This window comes from Saccoglossus kowalevskii, chromosome 1 (assembly GCF_978046115.1).
Source record: "Saccoglossus kowalevskii chromosome 1, keSacKowa6.1, whole genome shotgun sequence".
Classification (NCBI taxonomy): Eukaryota; Metazoa; Hemichordata; class Enteropneusta; family Harrimaniidae; genus Saccoglossus; species Saccoglossus kowalevskii.
The window spans coordinates 17,931,266-17,933,736 of record NC_140641.1 but is presented as its reverse complement, the minus strand read 5'-3'; the positions used below and the strand labels follow the sequence as shown (position 1 = coordinate 17,933,736).

The 2,471-nt window shown below is 36.7% G+C and overlaps 1 protein-coding gene across 1 annotated transcript; it reads left to right on the top strand.

The window, feature by feature from the left end:
• The first annotated feature begins 524 nt into the window (after window positions 1–524).
• On the top strand, window positions 525–1,499 carry LOC144357550 (galanin receptor 2b-like). The gene has a single exon (XM_078011685.2). It carries the CDS (start codon window positions 525–527, stop codon window positions 1,497–1,499), a length of 975 nt encoding a protein of 324 aa, XP_077867811.2.
• Window positions 1,500–2,471: the final 972 nt, after the last annotated feature.

Here is a 2,471-nt window from a genome sequence, read left to right as displayed (position 1 = left end):
AAACATACCTTTTGAGGGTAATGCAGTTTAGAAACGAATATGATAACACTGTAGATCAGCATTGTACTCGAATCAACACGTCATGTATTCACTACACAGATTTTTGGGTTAAAACCAGTGCTGTTTAGCCATACATTAATACATCAATTACTGCTTGTTCATGTTATATTGAATTCATACATCTAATATATCTTTTTCCCATTGGTTATTGATAATGCTCTTTCATCTATATACGTATCACTATAAGAACTATAGATGCATTCAATGGCTGCCATTTCTTTATTTTTTTTTATATAATGCCGCAACATTGTCAATTAACAATTATCAATTAACAAACATAAATATACACACAACAATTCAACTATACAAGTTCATGTATTGTGTCGATATACATTTTATAATGAGGCGTCTACGATATGTTAGTCTTGATACTAAATTGTTAATGAATTGGATGAATATTACCCCGACTGAATACATGATATTTTACAGATTTATTTGGTAAACCTGGCCAAAATAAAGAACAAATGGAGTTTCAGCATTTCAATACATCGGATATCGGGACTCCTGAACCCTTTATAAAAGATCCATCATACGATAATATCGTACGAATAACCATCCTCACTGTTGGTTTCATCGGCGTATTAAATAATGGTTTGGTTTTCGTCGTAGTTGCCTACGTTCGCAACCTAAGGACGATGGCAAACTTCTTCGTCGTCAGCCAGGCTGCCATTGACTTCTTTTCATCTCTATGCCTGATACTGCAGCACATAATACCAGTTACGACCATTCCACAGGGCACTGCCGGTGATGTCGTGTGTCGACTCTGGGTCTCGCGATTCTTGATGTACGGATGTTTCAACGCATCCACTTTCAATCTTGTCACGCTGACGCTGGATCGATACTTCGCGATCGTGTACCCATTTCAGTGCGTTGCAAAATTCAACAAAACCAAGGCCGTCGCTATCCTCGTCACATCTAACAGTTTGGTATTTTTGTTTTCTAGTTACCCTATTGTAATGCTTAAGGCGTCTGGGGGTTACTGCATTCGTATTTTTATGGGTTCCGGTGGGCAGAAATTTTTTGGAGTGGCCGTTTTCATCATGCAATATCTCCTGCCCGTTTCGATCATGATGTTTGCATACACCCACATGGGTCTGAGTCTGAAATCTAAAGAAATTGTCCCATCTCAACCATCGTTCAACGACAATCATGCTACCTTACTCCGCGCCAGACGAAATATCTACAAAATGTTGTGTTTGGTGTTCTCGGCATTCATTTTATGCTGGACCCCAAACCAAGTATATTTCCTGATATACAACTTGTACGATGGTATGATGCTGAACATGACATTCATGAATTTCACAATCATCCTTGTATATTGTAATTGTTGCATTAATCCTATTCTATATGCCATGAAATATAAACAATTTAGAGGTGGTCTCAAACAAGTTTGTTGCTGCCACAATAATATTGGGGTTGAAATACCAATAACTGCCTAACTCTCACATCGTACACTTCAGATGGGAATATATTGTATATATGTGCAGTTATTTTTTCAATGTATATACCAATGACCTGAGTAACAGTTTGATATATCGCAGAAAAGACTGCGCGTTAGTTAGATTCGTGGATAATCACCTCATGTATGCAGATTTCTGTCATTATGTAAATTTCATCCCACGCAGTTTGTGTGCTTGTAACTCATACGACGAAAATATCGAGTGTCATCTGATAAGCCACCATGGGCATAAATTTTATTTTTTGTCCAGTTACACTTATTTTAGTTGTGCAATAGATAAAGTACTGTTATTTTGCACTTGCTGCACAAATATGTATCGTAATGGTTGAAATTTAGACATGAATTAAAGTTACATATGATATTGCATTTTGTATTTCGTATGAAATCGCGCACATGGCATAGCGCCTCGCCACTTGCTAACCAAACAACCATACTGACCCCAAAACGCCAGGTTGAAATGACCGGTTGTAAACACGCCCCCATAATGACTGGATGCAATCATGCGAGCCGAATCTTGGACAACACACACAGCGTAGTACTAGTATTTTAACTATACACATAGAAACCACAGCATTCAAGATTCAATACGAACAACTCAGCTTAAGATTACCCGCGTTGATAAATATTGCCCAGCAACAGAGACGATTGGATGAAATGTACATAATTAAAGGCAAACAAACAATAGCGATATCTAACAATAAATGTACTTTAAAAACACTCAGCCAAGAGCTGATGTAAAATGATAATGCGTTTGTCTTCAAGATAGGTTGATAACATCTTTATTCATCTTTATTATATTTGTAACTGATATCTGGTCGTTTTGTGCGTATTTCTGTATCGTATTGGATTATTGTATATATCTTTGTATATATATTGTGAAATGAAAATGTAAGGTTTTCGTTATTATTGTAGTGGGTGGAATTATAGCGAAATACAATCGGTTACAGTGAAT